General features: G+C 54.7%; 2 protein-coding genes across 31 annotated transcripts in view; one reads left to right on the top strand and one right to left on the bottom strand.

Annotated features, from left to right (window-relative positions):
- Positions 1 to 950: 950 nt before the first annotated feature.
- HIPK4 (homeodomain interacting protein kinase 4) lies at positions 951 to 13,628 on the top strand. Its single transcript, XM_063600267.1, has 3 exons — positions 951 to 2,254; positions 7,554 to 7,910; positions 10,816 to 13,628. Exons 1-3 carry the CDS (start codon positions 1,790 to 1,792, stop codon positions 11,689 to 11,691), a joined length of 1,698 nt encoding a protein of 565 aa, XP_063456337.1. The 5' UTR covers positions 951 to 1,789; the 3' UTR covers positions 11,692 to 13,628.
- A 154-nt stretch (positions 13,629 to 13,782) lies between these two features.
- Positions 13,783 to 20,572, bottom strand: part of PLD3 (phospholipase D family member 3) — a 29,924-nt gene continuing 23,134 nt past the window's right edge. For 20 of the 30 annotated variants that reach the window (XM_055103221.2, XM_055103215.2, XM_063600278.1 and 17 more), the window contains 5 exons: positions 20,369 to 20,569; positions 17,636 to 17,775; positions 15,494 to 15,659; positions 14,381 to 14,480; positions 13,783 to 14,280 (listed from right to left, as the gene is read on the bottom strand). In XM_055103221.2, the coding sequence (XP_054959196.1) occupies positions 14,093 to 14,280; positions 14,381 to 14,480; positions 15,494 to 15,659; positions 17,636 to 17,775; positions 20,369 to 20,569 (795 nt within the window). In that variant the 3' untranslated portion in view covers positions 13,783 to 14,092. Of the gene's footprint in view, positions 14,481 to 15,493; positions 15,660 to 17,635; positions 17,776 to 20,368; positions 20,570 to 20,572 lie in introns of all 30 variants that reach the window. The other 10 variants (XM_063600268.1, XM_063600276.1, XM_063600277.1 and 7 more) reach the window with 1 other exon arrangement.

Below are 20,572 nucleotides of genomic sequence, written 5' to 3'. Positions count from 1 at the left end.
TCCTTGTTTAAATGTTTTGATGTTACATTTTCTTTTACTTTTTTTTTTTTTTTTGAGACGGAGTTTCACTCTTGTTGCCCAGGCTGGAGTGCAATGGCGTGATCTTGGCTCACTGCAACCCCCGCCTCCCGCGTTCAAGCAATTCTCATACCTCAGCCTCCCGACCTCAGCCTCTTGAGTAGCTGGGACTACAGGCATGTGCCAACACACCCGGCTAATTTTGTATTTTTAGTAGAGACGGGGTTTCTCCATGTTGGTCAGGCTGGTCTCGAACTCCCGACCTCAGGTGATCCACCTGCCTCAGCCTCCCAAAGTGCTGGGATTACAGGCATGAGCCACCGAGCCCGGCCCGATGTTAAATATTCTAATCCGGCTGGAGTGGTGGCTCATGTCTACAATCCCAGCACTTTGGAAGGTTGAGGCAGGAGGATCACTTGAGGCCAGGAGGATCACTTGAGACCAGCCTGGACAACATGGTGAGACCCCATTTCTACAAAAAATTAAAAAGATAAATAAAAATGAACACTTTTTTTTTTTTTTGAGATGGAGTCTCGCTCTGTCACCCAGGCTGGAGTGCAGTGGTGCAATCTCGGCTCACTGCAACCTCCACCTCCCGGGTTCAAGCTATTCTTCTGCCTTAGCCTCCCGAGTAGCTGGGACTACAGGCGCCCTCCACTATGCCTGGCTAATTTTTAGTATTTTTAGTAGAGACAGAGTTTCACCGTGTTAGCCAGGATGGTCTCGATCTCCTGACCTTATGATCTGCCCTCCTTGGCCTCCTAAAGTGCTGGGATTACAGGCATGACCCACCGCACCCAGCCAAAAATAAATACATTTTCTAATTTGGCCTCAACATCTCCCCCAAGCTGCTGCTTATCCATGTCCGTTTCTTGGGGACTGCCCCTTCATGTCAGAGCCCTAGGCCCGGTCTTAGACAGCTCCCGCCTTTCCCCCAAACCGTCGGTCTCACGGCTGCTTCTCCTGGCCTTTTGAGTGTCTCATCCATTGGCCTCGCCCTCTCCTCCCCAACCTCTCCCATCTGTGCCCTGTCCTGGACTCTTTCCCTGGCTTGGGGCTTCCACTTTTACCCGCTCCAACCTATCCCTTTTCATACAGTAACTTTCTGACACTCATATCTGACCCTGCCCTCCCCTGCTCAAAGCCCTTCTGTGGCTCCCCAGTGCCCTCAGAACAGAGTCCAAACTCCTTAGCCTGGCATTCAGGGCCTTTTACAACCTCACCCTACAGTAGCCACAGGCTGGGACAGGAGTTTTCTGAACACAGACACACACACATCACATCTCCCAAGCTCAAGAAGCCCACCTTTCCTCACTCCTGCCTTATCTCCATTCCTGTATGCCCAAGGCCCACGATTAGACTCCCCTCTGTCAACACTTCACCTGTTTGGTCTTTGCAAGATTCCGCCACTGGGCGGGGGAGGGGGGGCCCAGCCTGGCACCCCACCCCCACTCCAGCCAGGGCTCAGGTCTCCAACAACAGAACCAGAGCCACTCAACAGCGCTGGAACCCATTCGGTGGGGCCTGGGGCCCCTCATCCCAAGCCAGGAGGGTTTCTGGGGAGGGGTGCAGCCCCTGGCAGACTGACAGTGTGGCCTGGGGGTTTGGGGGTGCCAGGGAAGCAGGGGCCAACCTCATAGGAGGAGACACGAGTGCGGTTCTCTTTCCCCCACTGGGGGGCCTGCTGTGTCAGCAGCCAGGCGGGAGGCCTGGGCGGCAGAGCCAGTGGTACAGGGGCCTGGGCAGGGCGGTGTCTGGCAGCAGCGGCACCATGTCCACCATCCAGTCGGAGACCGACTGCTACGACATCATCGAGGTCTTGGGCAAGGGGACCTTCGGGGAGGTAGCCAAGGGCTGGCGGCGGAGCACGGGCGAGATGGTGGCCATCAAGATCCTCAAGAACGACGCCTACCGCAACAGCATCATCAAGAACGAGCTGAAGCTGCTGCACTGCATGCGAGGCCTAGACCCTGAAGAGGCCCACGTCATCCGCTTCCTTGAGTTCTTCCACGACGCCCTCAAGTTCTACCTGGTCTTTGAGCTGCTGGAGCAAAACCTTTTTGAGTTCCAGAAGGAGAACAACTTCGCGCCCCTCCCTGCCCGCCACATCCGTACAGTCACCCTGCAGGTGCTCAGAGCCCTGGCCCGGCTCAAGGAGCTGGCTATCATCCACGCTGATCTCAAGCCTGAGAACATCATGCTGGTGGACCAGACCCGCTGCCCCTTCAGGGTCAAGGTGAGTAGGGGTCGTCTAGGGTGGCTGCGTCCCTAGTTCCTTGTCTTTTTCCCAGCTTCTTCCAGCCCTAGATTTTTTTTTAACTTTTTAAAATTATTATTATTATTATTTTTGAGACGGAGTTTCATTCTGTTACCCAGGCTTGAGTGCAGTGGCGCAATCTCAGCTCACTGCAACCTCCGCCTCCTGGGTTCAAGTGATTATCCTGCTTCAGCCTCCCGAGTTGCTGGGATTACAGGGATGCGCCACCACGCCCAGCTAATTTTTTTTGTACTTATCAGAGACGGGGTGATGATGGCATGATCTTGGTTCACTGCCTCTGCCTCCCGGGTTCAAGCGATTCTCCTGCCTCAGCCTCCTGAGTAGCTGGGAATACAGGTGCCCGCCACCCACGCCCGGCTAATTTTTGTATTTTTAGTAGAGATGGGGTTTCGCCATGTTGGCCAGGCTGGTCTCAAACTCCTGACCTTGTGATCCACCTGCGTCAGCCTCCCAAAGTGCTGGGATTACAGGCGTGAGCCACCACGCCCAGCCAATTTTTGTGTTTTTTGGTAGAAACAGGATTTCATCATGTTGCCCAGGCTGGTCTCAAAGTCCTGAGTTCAAGCAATCTGCCCACCTTGGCCTCAACAAAGTGCTGGAATTACAAGTGTGAGCCACCATGCCCAGTCCTCTGTCTGCTTTTGAGTTTGATACCATCTGGATGCTTCTGAACCAGGGGCACCCTGAGGGCAAGGCTGGGGCTGACTTAATCATCGCTGTGTCCCTGACATCTCCCAGCACTGCAGTCATGGAGCCAGTGCTAAATGAATGCTTGCCAGAGACACAGAGACAGAAAAAGGTGGATTATTCTGCCCCAAGAGGTGGAAGGACAGAGACCCAGGGAAGCAGGGACTTCCACAAACACAGCAGGGGACAGACAGGACGGATCCACAGCACCTGGCCGGCATTATCACCCCCACTGTTTCTGTGGAATGAATGAATGAATGAATGAATTCCACAAACATAGACTAAGTGCCCAGGGTCACTCAGCCTCTTGGGTACTGAAGCCCTGGCACTCTGGGATCAGAATCGCAATTAATAACCATTTCATGATACTGCTTTCTGCAAGTGAAAGGTGAGGGATGGCCAGGTGCGGTGGCTCACGCCTGTAATCCCAGCACTTTGGGAGGCCGAGGCGGGTGGATCACCTGAGGTCAGGAGTTCAAGACCAGCCTGACCAATATGGTGAAACCTCATCTCTGCTAAAAGTATAAAAATTAGCCGGGTGTGGTGGCGGGCACCTGTAATCCTAGCTACTCCAGAGGCTGAAGCAGGAGAATCGCTTAGAACCCGGGAGGCAGAGGTTGCAGTGAGCTGAGATTACGCCACTGCACTCCAGCCTGGGCGACAGAGGAAGTCCCTCTGTCTCAGAAAAAAAAAAAAAACTAAACTAAAATTAGCCAGGCGTGGTGGCACATACCTGGAATCCCAGTTAGTTGGGGGGCAGAGGCAGGAGACTCACTTGAACTTGGGAGGCAGAGGTTTTGCAGTGAGCTGAGATCACGCCACTGCACTCCAGCCGGGGCGACAGAGCTCGACTCTGTCTCAACACAAAACAAAAACAAAAAACTGAGAAATGGCTGAATGAAAAGCAGAAAAACTCAGAGAAGGAAACAGGCTGGCCAGGTGTGGTGGCCCAAGCCTGTAATCCCAGCACTTTGGGAGGCTGAGGCAGGTGGATCACCTGAGGTCAGAAGTTCAAGACCAGCCTGGCCAACATGGTGAAATCCCGTCTCTATTAAAAATACAAAACTTAGCCAGATGTGGTGGGGTGCACCTGTAATCCCAGCTACTTGGGAGGCTGATGCAGGAGAATCGCTTGAACCCAGATGGGGGCGGAGGTTGCAGTGAGCCGAGATCATGCCGCTGCACTCCAGCTTGGACAAAAGAGTGAAGCCACCTGAAAAAGAAAAAGAAAAAGAAACAGGCCGAGAGAGTCACGGAGATTCAGAGTGAAAATGGCAGACAGCTCCACCAGAGGCATGGGGAGAGACAAAGGCTTTCGGCCATTCGCAATGTTGGTTCCGCAGCTGTTGGCCAAGCACCTGTCATGTGTCAAAGGCCTGTGACGGGTGTGAACAGTGCCTGAAGAGGAAGACAGAAGAGGACCGGGACTTTAGGGAGGTGTCTTCCTAGTGGACGACACAGAGACAGAGATGGAAAGAGAGAGAGAGACACTGAGAGACAAGAGACAGGCAAGTGATGGAGAGGCAGTTGCAAAGAAAGAACGAGAGGTACAAATGGCCAGGCACAGTGGCTCATGCCTAGAATCTCAGGACTTTGGGAGGCCGAGGTGGGAGGATTACTAGAGCCCAGGAGTTCAAGACCAGCCTGGGTAACATGGTGAAAACCCATCTCTACTAAAAATACAAAAATTAGCTGGGCATGGTGGCATGTGACTGTAGTCCCAGCTACTTGGGAGGCTGAGGCAGGAGAATCGCTTGAACCTGGAAGGTGGAGGTTGCCTTGAGCCGAGATTGCGCCACTGCATTCCAGCCTGGGTGACAGGGTGAGCCACTGTCTCAAATGAGAGACAGAGAGAGAGAGATACAAGCAAGAGATGGAAATAGAATGAAGGAACTCAAAGCCCATACATACATTCATTCATTCACTCATTATTTACTGAGCCCCTGCTGTGTGCCAAGCCCTGTTCTAGGCATCTAGGGATACAGTATTGAACAAAATGGATAAATTCTTTGCCCTCGTGGGACTGACATCCTAGCTGGGGAGAGAAATACTGAACTTGATAAGGAAGTAGACTAGGGCCAGGTGCAGGGCCTCATGCCTATAATCCCAGCATGTTGGGAGGCTGAGGCAGGAGGATCACTTGAGCCCAGGAGCCATCCTGGGCAACATAGTGAGACCCATCTCTATCTCTACAAAAAGTTAAAAAATTAGCTGGGTATGGAGGTGCATGCCTGTGGTCCCAGCTACTCAGGGGGCTGAGGCGGGAGGATCTTGTGAGCCCTGGAGTTCACGGCTGCAGTGAGCTACGATGGTGCCACTGTACTCCAGCCTGGGTGATAGAGCAAGATCCTGTCTCTAAAAAGGAAAAAAGGGCTGGGCGCCGTGGCTCACGCCTGTAATCCCAACACTTTGGGAGGCTGAGGCGGGCAGATCATCTGAGTCAGGAGTTTGAGACCAGCCTGGCTAACATGGTGAAACCCCGCCTGTCTCTACCAAAAATGCAAAAGATTAGCGCTTGTAATCCCAGCTACTCAGGAGGCTGAGGCAGGAGAATCACTTGAATCCAGTAGGTGGAGGTTGCATTGAGCCAAGATCACACCACTGCTCTCCAGCCTGGCCAACAGAGCGAGACTCCATCACAAAAAAATAAATAATTAAAAAATAAAATTAAAATAAAAAATTAAGAGATATAGTGTGTGAAATGGCATTAAGAGCAATGGTGGACCTGGGTGCGGTGGCTCACGCCTGTCCTAGCACTTTGGGAGGCCGAGGCGAGTGGATCACCTGCGGTCAGGAGTTCGAGACCAGCCTGGCCATCATCGTGAAACCCCGTCTCTACTAAAAATATAAAAATTAGCTGCGCATGGTGGTGTGCGCCTGTAATCCCAGCTACTTGGGAGGCTGAAGCAGGAGAATCACTGGAACCTGGGAGGAGGAGGTTGCAGTGAGCCAAGATTGCACCATTGCACTCCAGCCTGGGTGACAAGAGCAAAACTCTGTCTCAAAAACCTCCGACTCAAAAAAAAAAAAAAAAAGAAAGAAAAGAAAAAGAAAAACAGGGGCCTGGCAGGGGATAGAAAGGGTGGGGGCTGATGGCTGATGCTTTCACAGAATGATTAGGGAAGGTCTCACTGAGAAGGTGATCATTTTTTTTTGTCTTGCCTTTCACCTTTTGATAGAAAGGTGATATTTCAGTAAAGACCTGAAGGAGGTGAGGCAGGGAGCCCTGTGCTCATGCAGGGAAGAGCATTCCAGGCAGAGGGAACAGTGAGTGCAAAAGCCCTGAGCTGGGAATGTCTGACTTGTTCAAGGAATAGTGAGGAGACCCTTGTGGCTGGAGGAGGGTGAGTGATGGGGAGAGTGGGAGATGTGGCAGAGAGGTGACAGAGCAGACGTTGGAGACCTGTGGGCCACGGTGAGGACTTTGGCTTTTGTCACAGGATGTGGCTGTGAGTAGGGAAGGACCCAATCTATCCCGGGCGGCCACAGGATCCCCCTGGATGCTTGTGACAGACAGACTAGGGGGCAGAGGAGAGGAGCAGGGAGACCAGCGAGGAGACCCCCGCGTTGGTCTAGGTTGGAGAGGATGCGGGATAGGACCAGGGTGGGGGCTGTGGATGGCATGCAGAGGGAGCAGATTCTAGATCTGTTGGCTGATGGACAAGGTGTGGGGTGCAAGAGGAAGAGTAGGGTCCTAACCCTCCTTTGCATAGTTCTAGTGGAGAGAAACAGAGACAGAGTCAGTCACTCTAACCAGACACAAAGGCTGGAAGAGACAGAGATAGGGACTTAACAACTACGGCCACAGCTGGGTGCGGTGGCTCATGCCTGTAATTCCAGCACTTAGGGAGGCTGAGGAGGGCAGATCATCTGAGGTCAGGAGTTTAAGACCAGCCTGGTCAACATGGTGAAACCCCGTCTCTACTAAAAATACAAAAATTAGCAGGGCATGGTGGTGTGCACCTGTAGACCCAGCTATTCAGGAGACTGAGGCTGGAGAATCACTTGAACCCAGGAGGCAGAGGTTGCAATGAGCCAAGATTGCGCCACTGCACTCCAGCCTGGGCGACAGAGTGAGACTCGGTCTCAAAAAAAAAAAAAAAAACCAACAAAGGCTGGGTGCGGTGGCTCACGCCTGTAATCCCAGCACTTTGGGAGGCCGAGGCGGGTGGGTCACATGAGGTCAGGAGTTCGAGACCAGCCTGGCCAACAGAGTGAAACCCCGTCTCTACTAAAAATACAAAAAATTAGCTGGGTGTGGTGGTGGGCGCCTGCAATCCCAGCTACTCAGGAGGCTAAGGCAGGAGAATCGCTTGAACCGGGGAGGTGGAGGTTGCAGTGTGCTGAGATCGTGCCATTGCACCCCAGACTGGGCAACAAGAGTGAGACTCTGTCTCAAACAAACAAACAAACAAAAACCAACAAAGCAACTAAAGAATCACAGACCCAGAGATGGCCAGAGTCAAATAGCAGATGCAGGAAGATGCCAGGTGAAAGATGCCGGGGTGGCCCAGCTCGGCTGTCCCTGCTGCTTGACCTGCCCACTCGCCCTCTTCCCCACCCCCGACAGGTGATTGACTTCGGATCCGCCAGCATTTTCAGCGAGGTGCGCTATGTGAAGGAGCCATACATCCAGTCGCGCTTCTACCGGGCCCCTGAGATCCTGCTGGGGCTGCCCTTCTGCGAGAAGGTGGACGTGTGGTCCCTGGGCTGCGTCATGGCTGAGCTGCACCTGGGCTGGCCTCTCTACCCCGGCAACAACGAGTACGACCAGGTGCGCTACATCTGCGAAACCCAGGGCCTGCCCAAGCCGCACCTGTTGCACGCCGCCCGCAAGGCCCACCACTTCTTCAAGTGCAACCCCCACCCTGACGCTGCCAACCCCTGGCAGCTCAAGTCCTTGGCTGACTACCTGGCCGAGACGAAGGTAAGGGAAAAGTTGGGTGAGGGCAGTCAGTGTGGGGGCTGTTACATGAAAAAAATTTCTAGGGTGGGCGACGTGGCTCACACCTGTAATTCCAGCACTTTGGGAGGCTGTGGTGGGAGGATCCCTTGAGCCTAGGGGTTTGAGACCAGCCTGGGGAACATAGTGAGACCTCCTCTTTATAAAACGTGGAAAAAAAAATCAGCCGGGCACGGTGGTATGGGCCTATTGTCCCAGATACATGGGAGGCTGAGGCAGGAGAATTCCTTGAGCCTGGGAGGTCCAGGCTACAGTGAACTATGATCATGCCACTACACTTGAGCCTGGGTGACAGAGCAAGACTCTGTTTCAAAAAGAAAAATCTATCAGACCAGAAGAATGGAATGAAAAGAACAAAAAACAGAGGCTGGGTGTGGTGGCTTACGCCTGTAATCCCAGCACTTTGGGAGTCCGAGGTGGGTGGATCACGAGGTCAGGAGTTCAAGACCAGCCTGGCCAAGATGATGAAACCCAGTCTCTACTAAAAACACAAAAAATTAGCTGGGCGCAGTGGCAGACGCCTGTAATTCCAGCTACTCGGTGGGCTGAGGCAGGAGAATCGCTTGAACCCAGAGGGCGGAGGTTGCAGTGAGCCGAGATCGCGCCACTGCACTCCAGCCTGGGCAACAGAGTGAGACTCCGTCTCAAAAAAAAAAAAAAGAGGCCGGGCGCGGTGGCTCACGCCTGTAATCCCAGCACTTTGGGAGGCCGAGGCGGGCGGATCACGAGGTCAGGAGATCGAGACCATCCTGGCTAACACGGTGAAACCCCGTCTCTACTAAAAATACAAAAAATTAGCCGGGCGTGGTAGCGGGCGCCTGTAGTCCCAGCTACTCGGGAGGCTGAGGCAGGAGAATGGCGTGAACCCGGGAGGCGGAGCTTGCAGTGAGCCGAGATCGCGCCACTGCACTCCAGCCTGGGCGACAGAGCGAGACTCCGTCTCAAAAAAAAAAAAAAAAAAAAAAAAAGAAAAGAAAAAAAAATATATATATATATTTTAAGACGGAGTCTTGATCTGTTGCTCAGGCTGGAGTGCAGTGGTGCGGTCTCAGCTCACTGCAACCTCTGCCTCCCAGGTTCAAGAGATTCTCCTGCCTCAGCCTCCTGAGTAGCTGGGCTTACAGGCACCCACCATCACACCCGGCAATTTTTTTGTATTTTTACTAGAGACGGGGTTTTACCATGTTGGCCAGGCTGGTCTCAGACACCCAACCTCGTGATCCACCCACCTCGACCTCCCAAAGCAGTGAGATTACAGGCATGAGCCACCGTGCTCGGCCAAAAAAATATTTTTTTAATAATTGAAAAAAAACATTTCTGGGCTAAACCTCAATGAGGACTGGAACTTGGGGGTCAGCCTAGGGCATTTTCACAGCAAGAAAGAGCTGCGTGAGATCAAATGTGGGACTGGTCAGCAACTGCAGCAAGATAGATCTGGGGGAGAAACTGCAGGGAGAATTAGATGTTTGGAAGTCAGATGTGGGGGCTGCTCTAGCAAGAGGGATCTGGGTCATACTATAAGTGTGACAGGACGATTGGGGCAGCTTCTCTGCCAGCTTCAGCTCCGGGGTCAGCAACTTGTGTGGCAAGAGGGATTAGACCACAGAGAATATATGAGGTCTGAGATTGGCTATGAGAATTGCGAGAGAGGCCAGGTGCAGTGGCTTATGCCTGTAGTCCACGCACTTTGGTGGGGGCCAAGGCAGGAGGATCACTTGAAGTCATCGTGGGCGACATAGCAAGACTGTGTCTCTAGAAAAAATTTTTTTAAAATTTAGCCAGGCATGGTGGCACACACCGGTAGTTCCAAGCTACTTGGGAGGCTGAGGTGGGAAGATCACTTGAACCCAGGAGTTGGCAGTTGCAGTGAGCTATGATTGCACCATTACACCCCAGTCTGGGCGACACAGCAAGACCCTGTTTAAAAAAAAATAACAAAAAGGATCTAAGGCCAGGCACAGTGGCTCACACCTGTAATCCCAGCACTTTGGGAGGCCGAGGTGGGTGGATCACCTGAGGTCAGGAGTTCGAGACCAGCCTGGCCAACATGGTAAAACCCCATCTCTACTAAAAATACAAAAATTAGCTGGGCATGGTGGTGGACACCTGTAATTCCAGCTGCTCAGGAGGCTGAGGCAGGAGAATCGCTTGAACCTGGGAGGTGGAGGTTGCAGTGAGCCGAGATTGCACCACTGCACTCCAGCCTGGGCAACAAGAGTGAAACTCTGTCTCACACACATACAAAAAAAAAAAGGATCTGAGTGAGACCTCAGGTGACTCTAGAGGTTTGGGGCAGCAGCCAGTCTGCTACCTCTATGGCTTTGCCCCTCCAATCTGTGCAGCAAGAGCCTGGGTTAGACAGCAGAGGGGACTAGGAGTTTGAGGTCATAGGTCTTGATTTCACAGCAAGAAGGGTCTGGATGGGACCACAGGTGAGACTAAAAGTCAATGGCAGTTTAATAGCAGGGGGTGACAAACTACTATAGCAAGAAGGGTCTGGGTTTGACCACCAGGAGGCCTGGGATCAAATGTGGAGCTGTGGCAGTAAGAGGGACCTGGATTTGATTCCAGGGAGGACTAGAGATTCCGGGCAGCCCTTCTGCTAGCTGCTGGTAGGGGCTGCACCCATGGTGCTGAGGGGGACTGGAGGTCTGGGGCAAGGGGTGGAACTTGGGCCAGTGATTTGGGTTAGATTAGAGGGGCTTGGGTGGGACGGATCCAGGGTGGCCCTCCTAGCAGCCAGAGAGCTCCAAGGCAGATCATGGGCAGACCTGGAAGTCGGGGCTACATGTGGGTGCCACAGCAGGAGTGCCCAGGGCCCTAGCCCTGCACAATGGTCAACCCTGCCCCCTTCTCCATGCCCCGCCAGGTGCGCCCACTGGAGCGCCGCAAGTATATGCTCAAGTCCTTGGACCAGATTGAGACAGTGAATGGTGGCAGTGTGGCCAGTCGGCTAACCTTCCCTGACCGGGAGGCACTGGCGGAGCACGCCGACCTCAAGAGCATGGTGGAGCTGATCAAGCGCATGCTGACCTGGGAGTCACACGAACGCATCAGCCCCAGCGCTGCCCTGCGCCACCCCTTCGTGTCCATGCAGCAGCTGCGCAGTGCCCACGAGACCACCCACTACTACCAGCTCTCGCTGCGCAGCTACCGCCTCTCGCTGCAGGTGGAGGGGAAGCCCCCCACGCCCGTCGTGGCCGCAGAAGATGGGACCCCCTACTACCGTCTGGCTGAGGAGAAGGAGGCCGCGGGTATGGGCAGTGTGGCCGGCAGCAGCCCCTTCTTCCGAGAGGAGAAGGCACCAGGTATGCAAAGATCCATCGACCAGCTGGATGACCTGAGTCTGCAGGAGGCTGGGCATGGGCTGTGGGGTGAGACCTGCACCGATGCGGTCTCCGACATGATGGCCCCCCTCAAGGCAGCCATCACTGGTCACCACATGCCCGACTCGGGCCCTGAGCCCATCCTGGCCTTCTATAGCAGCCGCCTGGCAGGCCGCCACAAGGCCCGCAAGCCACCTGCAGGTTCCAAGTCCGACTCCAACTTCAGCAACCTCATCCGGCTGAGCCAGGTCTCGCCTGAGGATGACAGGCCCTGCCGGGGCAGCAGCTGGGAGGAAGGAGAGCATCTCGGGGCCTCTGCTGAGCCACTGGCCATCCTGCAGCGAGATGAGGATGGGCCCAACATTGACAATATGACCATGGAAGCTCAGGTGAGCCGGGTGCATTCAGGATACAATTAGGGTGTGAGGAGGCTCAGCACACACTCAACCACATTCAAAGATACAATTAGGATGTGAGGAGGCTCAGCACACACTCACCCACCTTAGGATAAGATTAGGATGTGAGGAGGCTCAGCACATTCAACCCACATTCAGGATATGATTAGGGTATGAGGAGGCTCAGCACACACTCACCCATGCTCAGGATACGACTGGGGTGGGAGGAGGCTCAGCACACACTCACCCGTGCTCAGGATATGATTAGTGTGTGAGGAGGCTCAACACACACTCACCCACGCTCAGGATACGATTGGGTGTGAGGAGGCTCACCCATGCTCAGGATACAGTTGGGGTGTGAGGAGGCTCAGCACACACTCACCCATGTTCAGGATACAATTAGGGACTTAGGAGGCTCAGCACACACCTAATACCGTCAAGATATGATAAGGCTCAGCACTTACTCAGCTACTTCCAGGCTGTGACAAAAACTCAGGGCACAGTAATCTACTTATAAGAAGCTTGATAAAGAGCCTGGGCAACATAGTGAGATCCCGTCTACACCAAAAATTTAGAAATATTAGCTGGTTTTGGTGGCATGCACCTGTAGTCCCAGCTACTCGGGAGGCTGAGGTGGGAGGATCACTTGAGCCAGGGAGGTCGAGGCTGCAGTGAGCTGTCATCACATCACTACAAAGGGGCAATAAAGGCCCAGCACTGGTAAGACCCTAGCACATGCTCACCCTCATCAGGAGGAGGTGACAGAGGCTCAGCAGACACTAATACACTAACACTGCTTGGCTGATGCCCCTCTCTCTTCCCCCACAGAGGCCAGACCCTGAGCTCTTCGACCCCAGCAGCTGTCCTGGAGAATGGCTGAGTGAGCCAGACTGCACCCTGGAGAGCGTCAGGGGCCCACGGGCTCAGGGGCTCCCACCCCGCCGCTCCCACCAGCATGGTCCACCCCGGGGGGCCACCAGCTTCCTCCAGCATGTCACCGGGCACCACTGATGGTGATTCCACCCCTGCCCATCACTGGGGGCTGCGCTAGCTGGGCTGGCATTCCCTCCCAACCTGAACTGCTCCTCAGAGCCATCTCCCGAACCCACAAATTATTCTTACAGAAAGATAGTTATCCAGAAATTCTCATTCCCCGTCTGCGGTGCGGTGCGTGCCTGCACACCTCTCCTAAATACAGCAGGGCTTTGGAGTCTGGCCCATGCTCCTTGGCCAGAAGGACAGCAGGAAAGGGGGCTGCACCCCGCTGGCCCTGCGCTCGCCCTTGGCCCTGCTGCCTGTGTCTATTTCAATATAGAACTGTTCAGCAGTCCTGCTTCAAGCCTGCTCTCACTGCCTGGGGCTTGGACTGGCCCTGGGGGGAATGGGGGCTCCAGGCTGGCACCCAGTGACTTGCTCTGCGATGCTGGGCCCAGTTGACCACTGGCTTAGGCGGGAGCCTGGGCTGCTGTCACACTAGGAGGGAAAAGCTGTGCTTGGTTGACTAACCCATGTCCTAAATACGCTATGTGCTTGGCATGTTGGGAATCCACCCTCAGAACATGCTGTGTTCAGTATGTGTTAGTCAAGTTTGCCGGATGCTGGGGTCTCCTTGTCTGTTGACCTGTCCTTCCTACATGTTTACAGGGTTGGCATGCACTCACCCACATTTGGGACATGCTGGGTGTAAATCCACTTGGCAGGCCGAAATTCACACTTGGTGCACACTCTGGTGCTCAGCCATGCTTGTTCACCCTTGGGATGTGGCAATGGTTTGGTCCTTGCTGATCAATCTGGGAACATGCTTCTGTGCAGCACATACCCCATGCTGGCTACATGAGTGCTAAGTCCATGCCAGGCCACAGGGTGGCACGCTGCATGCTCAGCACAGGTTAGCCCATGTACACTACATGTTAAGGGCTCAGCACATGCCAACCCATGCCAGCACATGCTGAGGGCTCAGTACATGCTAACCCACACTAGTCACACACTGAGGGCTCAGCACATGCCAGTGACATGTTGAGGGCTCAGCACAAAAAGATGTCCCCACCAGAGGCCCATGCCAGCTGTCCCCTACCCCTGCACCCCATCTCACACCACTCAGTCAGGCACAGGCTGTACAGACAAGTTATTTACTTATTATAACCCTGGGCCCTTTTTGCCCTGGAAAGTGGGGGTGGGCCAGGGGGCCAGGCCCAGCATGCACCCCCATTTCTTTGGGGGCTGATCCCTCCCCCAGCTCTGCTGGGTCCCGGGGCCACAGCGTCAGGCCGGTGGGGGCAGAGGTAGAGGTGGGAGAGCAGGGGAGAGAGCCTGAGGAGCCACAATGGGGCAGACAGAAGCGGGGGCACGGGGACAGGGACCGTGACCCAGAGCATCTGGGTCCGCGGAGGCCTAGCAGGCCTTGGCCTGTCCACTGGATCGGGCCTCAGAGCAGGCGGCAGGCGTTGCCCACGCTGTCAGCTGAGGTGTCAAGGTCATGGCTGTAAGGGGAGTCCCAGTCCCTCAGGAAAATGGCCTCCAGCTGGCTCCGCAGGCCGCCCCTCCCATTCTGCGTCACCAGCAGCGAGGTGCCCGCCGTCTCCGTGAAGTAGTTGCCAGACCAGTTGGAGGTTCCTAGAGAGGAATGGGTGGAGCATAAGGGCACCCTCGGGGGGCCGCCCCTGGTGTCTGAACCCCCTCTTCTTCAGCGCCCCGTGGTGCTCAAGACACTCACCGATGTAGGTGGCGCGTTCAGTCACCATGTACTTGTTGTGGTTGACACGGGCATATGGGATTCGAGCCTGGGCCTCATCCGCGGGGACCACAAAGAGTTTCTGAGTGGGAGGGGAGGATGGGAAGGAGTGTGAGAGGCAGGGGTAGTCGGAGGAGCCCCGGGATCAGGGAGCAGAGTGTGGAGCGAGATCTGTGGGACTCCACTGCTTCCCATAGAATCCTCGGGGGCCAGAACAGGGCCAGGTGGAGGGGCCCTCTGAGAATGAAAGCTGAAAGGGAGGCCCCGGTGGTCTCATTTGCAAAACACTGTTCCCGGCAGAATGGCTCCTGTTCATTCCTGAGGTCTCATCTCAGATGCCCCCATTTCCAGAACATCTTCCTTGGCCCTTCCCGCTAGGGCAGAGGCTTCTTCTGGGCATCCCCACCCCAGCCCTGACCCCTCTGCCTGTGCCCCCCCACCCTGGCCCTGACCCCTCTGCCTGGGCCTCCTCCATCCCAGCCCTGACCCCTCTGCCTGTGCCCCCCCATCCCAGCCCTGACCCCTCTGCCTGTACCTCCTCCATCCCAGCCCTGACCCCTCTGCCTGTGCCCCCAACCCCAGCCCCGACCCCTCTACCTGCCCACTCCCCCAGTCCTGGTCCCAAACCCTCTCTCTGTGCCCCCCACCCCAGCCCTCACCCCTCTGCCTGGGCCTCCTCCATCCTGGCCCCGACCCCTCTGCCTGTGCCCCCAACCCTGGCCCTAACCCCTCTCTCTGTGCCCTCCAACCCGGCCCCGACCCTTCTGCCTGTGCCTCCCCATCCCAGCCCTGACCCCTCTGCCTGTGCTCCCAATCCCAGCCCTGACCCCTCTACCTGCCCATGTCCCCATTCCTGGTCCCAACACCTCTCTCTCTGTACCCCCATCCCGGTCCCAGCCCCTCTGCCTGTGCCCCCTCATCCCGGTCCTGGCCCCTCTCCCTGTGCCCCACGACCCTGGCCCTGACCCATGGTTTCCCCACAGTGACAGGGCTCACTCTGGGTTGCCCTTGTCGTTGACAGACGAGTCCCATGAGGGCTGTGTCCCTAGGACTGCCCCACACAGGGGCCAAGGGGTGGCTTGGGGCGGTACTTACCACCTGGATGTCAGAGTGGGTATGGTTGTCACGCAGGGCAGCCAGAGAGAGCAGGAAGGCCCGCATGGATGGCTCCGAGTGTCCCCAGCAGCTGATGAGCAGGCGCACCTTGACGCCACGCTCGTAGGCGGCCCGCCGCAGCCCATCGTCAATGGCAGGCCAGAACCTGAGGACGGGTGTATAGGAGGTGGGGCAGGATGCAGAGGGTGGCTGTGTCCACAGGCTTTGCCCTCAGCTTTGGGGAACCAAGCCTGGGCCCTGCTTTAGCTATTGAGAGGACTTCCTCATCGCTGGCTCCCAGACCCTGTTCCTGTCTCCATAAATCCCACATCCCTATTTCCTCTTCCTGGCTGTGGCTCCCATTCCTGCTCCCCAAAACCCAGTGTTGTCATCCTCTTTCTTTCTTTCTTTCTTTCTTTTTTGAGGTGGAATTTCGCTCTTGTTGCCCAGGCTGGAGTGCAATGGCACAATCGCGGCTCACTGCAACCTCTGCCTCCTGGGTTCAAGCGATTCTCCTGCCTCAGCCTCCCGGGTAGCTAGGATTACAGGCATGCGCTACCACGCCTGGCTAATTTTGTATTTTTAGTAGAGACGGGGTTTCTCCATGTTTGTCAGGCTGGTCTGGAACTCCCGACCTCAGGTGATCTGCCGGCCTTGGCCTCCCAAAGTGCTGGGATTACAGGCGTGAGCCACTGTGCCCGGTCCATCCTCTTTTTTTTCTTTTTGAGACAGGTTCTTGCTCTATCACCCAGGCTGGAGTGTAGTGGCACGACCATAGCTCAATGCAGCCTCCAACTCCTGGGCTCAAGTGATCCTCCTGCCTCAGTCTCCTGAGTAGCTGGGACTGCAGGTGAGTGCCACCGCACTGGGCTAATCTTCCAATTTTTCTATAGAGACGGGGTCTCATCATGTTGCCCAGGCTGGTCTCAAACTCCTAGGGATCCTTCCGCCTCGGCCTCCCAAAGTGTTGGGATTACAGGCGTGAGCCACCATGCCTGGACCCACTGTCTTATCTACTGCTCCTAGAATACCTTCTTTGAGCCCCACAAGTGCCATCATCCACCTGGATGTTGCAGTGGGTATGGTTGTTATCCTTCTTTTTTTTTTTTTTTTTTTTTTTTTTTTTTGAGAAGGTGTCTCGCTCCGTCGCCCAGGCTGGAGTGCAGTGGCATGATCTCGGCTCACTGCAACCTCCGACTCCCGGGTTCAAGCGATTCTCCTGCCTCAGCCTCCCAAGTAGCTGGGACTACAGGCGCCTGCCACCACACCCGGCTAATTTTTTGTATTTTTAGTAGAGACGGGGCTTCACCATGTTGGCCAGGATGGTCTCGATCTCCTGACCTTGTGATCCACCCGCCTCAGCCTCCCAAAGTGCTGGGATTACAGGCGTGAGCCACCGCGTCCGGCCGGTTGTTATCCTTCTTATCCCAGGATCACAAATCCCCAAGCTTGCTACCCTAAACCCAAATACTTTTAGTCCCCATCCCCCAAGCCCCTCGTCCTGTTTCCAGCCCATGCCTCCTACCTCCCCAAATCCCACATCCTGCACCCCTGCCTCAGGCTTCCTGCCCTCAACCCCAATATTCTGAGCCTTCTCTTTTTTGTTGTTGTTTTTTTGAGACAGAGTCTCGCTCTGTTTGTCGCACAGGCTGGAGAGCAGTGGCGCAATCTCAACTCACTGCAACCTCCACCTCCTAGGTTCAAGCAATTCTCCTGCCTCAGCCTCTCAAGTAGCTGGGCGTGCCACCACGCCCGGCTAATTTTTGTATTTTTAGGAGAGATGGGATTTCACCATGTTAGCCAGGCTGGTCTTGAACTCCTGACCTCAAGTGATCCACCCACCTCAGCCCCGAAAAATTTTGGGATTACAGGCGTGAGCCACCACGCCCGGCCCTCTCATCCTTTTCTCTGTTCCCTCAAACCTTGTCCTGAAACCTCATCCCTGTCTCCTCTGTAATCTCTCCTCTGTCTCAAGTGCCTAGATACCTTCTTCCGGTCACCTCCTGGTGACTGTCTCTCCCTGCAGCTTCTCTTCCATCTGTCCCCTTGCCTGGAGCCCCCACCAGCTTTCTGATCTCCATGATTCCCTCTCCCATCTCCTGGCCAACTGCAGCGGCTCCCTATCTCCACACCCAGCAGTACCTGTGAGGGTGGGAGAACTCCAGAGTGGGCAGGTAGTTCATGACAGCGACATAGATGAAACTCCGGGCATTGTCCACCACGTTGAGTAGAGCCTTCAGGTCTGGAGTGCGGCCACTTGGACACAGGGGTGGGGGCGCACTCTGAGGGCGAGGGGACAGTTAAGACACGTGCCCTGTCAGGGTCATCGTCACAATGGACCCCACATACGGACAGCTCACCACAAGCCAGGTACTGTGGATCTCACCGAATCCTCAGCCTCCATGAAGAAGAGGGTCAATCACCACATCCATTTCACATGTGAGGAAACTGAGGCTCAGAGAGGGTAAGTGACTTACTTAAAGTCACACAGCAGATAAATGGAGCCAGGATTCGAACCCAGGCTGTCTGGTTCCGGAAATTTATGCTCTAACCCAGTGCTTCTCAACGTAAGGTCCCTGATCCAGCGGCAACAGCATCACCTGGGAACTTGTTAGAAATGCAAATTCCTGGGCCTCACTGCACATGGCCTACTGAATCAGAGTGCTGGGGTGAGGTCCAGGAATCTGGGTTTTAACAAGCCCGCCCAGCTGATTCTGGGGCATGCTCAGTTTGAGGACCTCTGATCAAGTCTTTTTTTTTTTTTTTTGAGATGGAGTCTTGCTCTGTCTCCCAGGCTGGAGTGCAGTGGCATGATCTCAGCTCATTGCAACCTCTGCCTCTTAGGTTCAAGCGATTCTCCTGCCTCAGCCTCCCGAGTAGCTGGGACTACAGGCGTACATCACCACAGCCAGCTAATTTTTTTGTATTTTTAGCGGAGATGGGATTTCACCATGTTGGCCAGGCTGGTCCCGAACTCCTGACCTCAGGCAATCCACCTGCCTAGGCCTCCCAAAGTGCTGGGATTACAGGCGTGAGCCACTGTGCCCAGCCTCGAGTCACTTTCTTCCCTGATTTGCTCACAGCCTGCCTTGACTGGGAACCCCTCGGGTGCCCAGTGCCTCACCAGGCCCTCTTCCCAGCTCCCCCGCCCCTCCTTTTTTTTTTTTTTTTTTTGAAGTGGAGTCTCACTCTGTCACCCAGCCTGGAGTGCAATGGTGCAATCTCGGCTCCCTGCAACCTCCACCTCCTGGGTTCAAGTGATTCTCCTGCCTCAGCCTCCCGAGTAGCTGGGATTACAGGTGCCCGCCACCCCTTCAGGCTAATTTTTGTATTTTTGGTAGAGATGGGGTTTCATCACGTTTCCCAGGCTGGTCTCCAACCCCTGAGCTCAAGTGATCCGCCCATCCTGGACTCCCAAAATACTAGGATTACAGGCATGAGCCACTGTGCCTGGTCCCCCATCTTCCTTAATGCTCAACAGACAAGGAAACTGAGGCTCTAAAAGGGGAAGTGGTAATGAGGAGAGCCTTGATCCCCTGTGGGAGGCCCTTGTAGTGAAAGACCCCAATGAGTCACACTTCCCTGCGTCCACGCCTTAGGGTCGTGCCTTGCATGATGACTCTGGGCTTGGACAGGTGACTTGCTCAGGGGGACCTAGGGAGACCTGGGTTGCCTGCCTCAACTAGTGAAACTATCAAGAGCTAGAAACATCAGTGCCTTGTCCAGAGTGGTCAGTATCTGCCATGGGCGAGAGCCAGTGTTGTCCAATAGAGCCTGTCACAGTGATGGAAATGTCCAATATGGTGGTCACTTGCTACAGGTGCTACTGAGCATATGAAATGTGGCTACTGCATGAGGAACTGAATTTTGTCTTTTTTTAGAGACAGAGCAACAGCCTCTTGCCCAGGCTGGAGTGCAGTGGTACAATCAGCTCACGCAGCCTCGAACTCCTGGGCTCAAGTGATCCCCCTGTCTTAGCCTCCCCAGGGACTACAGGTGCACACAACCACACCCAGCTAATTTTAATTAATATTATGTTTTTGTAGAAATGGTGTCTCCCTAGTTCTTGGGTATCCTATCTAGAACAATAAATAATAAGACCAAAAAAAAAAAAAAAAATAGAAAGAAATGATGTCTCCCTATGTTGCCCAGGCTGGTCTTGAACTCCTGGCCTCAAGTGATCCTCCCACCTTGGCCTTGGCCTCCCAAAGTGCTGGGATTACAGGGATGAGAAACCATGCCTGGCTTGAAAAAATTTTTTTTTGAAACAGGCTGTCACCCAGGCTGGAGTACAGTGGTGTGATCATGGCTCACTGCAGCCTAGATTTCCTGGGCTCAAGTGATCCCCCTGCCTCAGCCTCCCGAGTAGCTGGGACTACATGCATGCACAACCCAACCCAGCTAGTTTTGTTTGTTTGTTTGTTTGTAAAGATGGAGTCTTGCTATGTTGTCCAGGCTGGTCTCAAACTCCTGGCCTCAAGTGATCCTGTCACCTCAACCTCCCAAAGTATTGGGATTACAGGCATAAGCCACCCCACTTGGCCTGAATTGTTAATTGCATTTAATTAACTTAAACTGAAAGAGCCACCTGTGGCTATACTGGATGATATAGAGCACCAAAGGTTTGGTGTGCATGAACCCAGGGTACCTCTCCCAGCAGCCCTAACAGGTTGGAAACAATACCCATTTTCTAACTGAAATAGAGGCTGAGGGATCTTGGGAACTACTCCAGGCCCCTGACCAAGCAGAATGAGCTGGGGTGAGAACTGATGGTCAGGATATGCCCTCCCTGTCATCACCAAACAGGGACAGATGGAGGCTGTGAGTGACGGCATGGGGCTGGGACATGACAGGCCCCACTTGCCCCAGACTCACCGCCAGGTAGGCCAGAGCAGGGGTTCCATTGAGGCAGATCTCCATTGGTGTCTCTTGGTTGTAGCGGGTGTCATAGAACCGGGGCCAAGTTGATGGGATGGAGCTGCCTGCCTGGCCCAGGAACCAGTAGGCCTCAAAGATCTTGGTCAGGTCTCGAGCCAGGCAGCTGCAGTTGTACATGACCACGCCCAGCTCCTTGACCTG

This window comes from Pan paniscus, chromosome 20, assembly GCF_029289425.2.
Source record: "Pan paniscus chromosome 20, NHGRI_mPanPan1-v2.0_pri, whole genome shotgun sequence".
Lineage (NCBI taxonomy): Eukaryota > Metazoa > Chordata > Mammalia > Primates > Hominidae > Pan > Pan paniscus.
Note: the sequence above shows the minus strand (reverse complement) of the source record. Positions and strands in the feature narration are given on the sequence as shown.

Bases quoted from the DNA above. Each gene is read 5' to 3' on its own strand.
- HIPK4 (XM_063600267.1), top strand. From the start codon at position 1,790: ATGTCCACCATCCAGTCGGAGACCGACTGCTACGACATCATCGAGGTC. The intron at 2,255-7,553 runs GTGAGTAGGGGT...CACCCCCGACAG, and splicing joins GCTGCCCCTTCAGGGTCAAG to GTGATTGACTTCGGATCCGC. The intron at 7,911-10,815 runs GTAAGGGAAAAG...ATGCCCCGCCAG, and splicing joins ACTACCTGGCCGAGACGAAG to GTGCGCCCACTGGAGCGCCG.